This window comes from Rana temporaria, chromosome 5 (genome assembly GCF_905171775.1).
Source record: "Rana temporaria chromosome 5, aRanTem1.1, whole genome shotgun sequence".
NCBI lineage: Eukaryota > Metazoa > Chordata > Amphibia > Anura > Ranidae > Rana > Rana temporaria.
The window spans coordinates 285,905,826-285,907,682 of record NC_053493.1 but is presented as its reverse complement, the minus strand read 5'-3'; the positions used below and the strand labels follow the sequence as shown (position 1 = coordinate 285,907,682).

Genomic DNA, 1,857 nt, shown 5'->3' with positions numbered 1-1,857 from the left:
TTCGCCCGTCGAGTTTCTCGGTCGTGTGTACGAGGCTTCAGTATTTGGTATCGGCGAGTACTTGAGTTCAAGTATCGATACTCGTAGTCTCTGGTACAAAACAGGTATCGGTGTATCCCTAATTTTTATACTGACTTTCATAAGGAAGAGTTAATGACGTGTATAGCCATGAAAAAATGACATTATTAGTGGTATGTCTTGGTAACAGTTTTGTTTTAAATACAGCGTATATATATATATATATATATATATATATATATATATATATATATATATATATATATACTTTATATTTAACATAAAGTTAGCAGTTTATACATTAAGGGAATAGGCATTAATAAACATGAAAAAAAATAATAATAATTGTAACTCTATTTTAACCCTTTTTTTTCAAAGTGACAGGGCTACGTTGTCAAGAATAAATATTATCAAAGCTAACAAAACTCAAGAAAAAATGAAGATGGAGACAGCCACAGAAATTGCAAAACAAAGCATAGGTCATCCAAATATGACATCCCTCACTTCAAATTACACAAAGTGTATGAACATCAATATTCCCGAAGAAATTTTCTTTACTATCTCAGCAGTTGGAATTCTGGAAAATGTTCTTGTCCTCATTGCTGTGATCAAAAACAAAAACCTTCACTTACCCATGTATTTTTTTATTTGTAGTTTAGCTGTTTCCGATATCCTAGCAAGTCTGTATAAAATTCTAGAGAGCATCATGATGATTCTGGTCAGAGTTGGTCATCTACAAAAAAAAGGTCTATTCGAGCAAAAGATGGATGATGTTATGGACTGGTTTTTTGTATTGTCACTACTTGGATCAATATTCAGTCTATCTGCTATTGCTGTAGATCGATACATAACTATCTTTTACTCCCTTCGCTACCACAATATAATGACTCTCAGAAGAGCTTGGATCATCTTAGCCACAATCTGGACATTTTGCGGTGGATGTGGAATAGGTATACTTATCAATTTCCATGATACAGTAACAATATTGCTTTTTACTGTAATGTTCCTTCTGTTGTTAGTGTTTATGGTATGTCTTTATATCCATATGTTCCTTTTAGCTCAGTCGCATGCCAAAAAAATTGCTTCACTCTCCGGTCAATGGAATTCAGTGCAACAAAGGATAAACATGAAAGGAGCAATTACACTGACCATTTTACTTGGAGTATTTATTTGCTGTTGGTCTCCATTTTTTGTTCACCTTCTTTTATTCTCATTTTGCCCTAGCAATCCTTATTGCGCTTGTTACATGTCAACTGTGTATATAAATTGCACCCTTATTTTGTGCAATTCTGTCATTGACCCATTAATCTATGCATTTCGGAGTCCAGAGTTGCAAAGCACATTCAAGAAAATGCTGTGTTGTTGAGTGTTTAGAAGATTGCACAGATGTCAACAGGGAAGATAGAAACTTAAAGGAATTGGAACACCTGGAACAGGATAATTAACTTACACACTTCAAGGGATATAATTATTATGCAGCTTACAAATGTCACTGTAACATTAACTAGATATGCACAAGTAAAACAAGCAAACTAAATGTCAATTTATGAAAAACATTTCACAAATATATATTTAATGGAATTCTGCATAAACAAAGAGCATCTAGACATGTTTTATTCTTCTCTATTTTTGTCAGTTGTTTTGCATATTTTTGCACAATTGTTATTATCTTAAAGTAATGCCGCATACACACGACCGTTTTTCGTGTTGTAAAAAATGACGTTTTTTTTAATGTCATTAAAAACAATCGTGTGTGGGCTCCAGAGCATTTTTCACGATGTAAAAAATGGGCATTAAAAATTTAGAACATGCTCTAATTTTTCACAACGTTTTTAACGT

At 32.8% G+C, this 1,857-nt stretch overlaps 1 protein-coding gene across 1 annotated transcript; it reads left to right on the top strand.

Annotated features, from left to right (window-relative positions):
• Positions 1-409: 409 nt before the first annotated feature.
• Positions 410-1,601, top strand: MC2R (melanocortin 2 receptor). Its single transcript, XM_040351995.1, has one exon. It carries the CDS (start codon positions 455-457, stop codon positions 1,382-1,384), a length of 930 nt encoding a protein of 309 aa, XP_040207929.1. The 5' UTR covers positions 410-454; the 3' UTR covers positions 1,385-1,601.
• Positions 1,602-1,857: the final 256 nt, after the last annotated feature.

Bases quoted from the DNA above. Each gene is read 5' to 3' on its own strand.
- MC2R (XM_040351995.1), top strand. From the start codon at position 455: ATGAAGATGGAGACAGCCACAGAAATTGCAAAACAAAGCATAGGTCAT.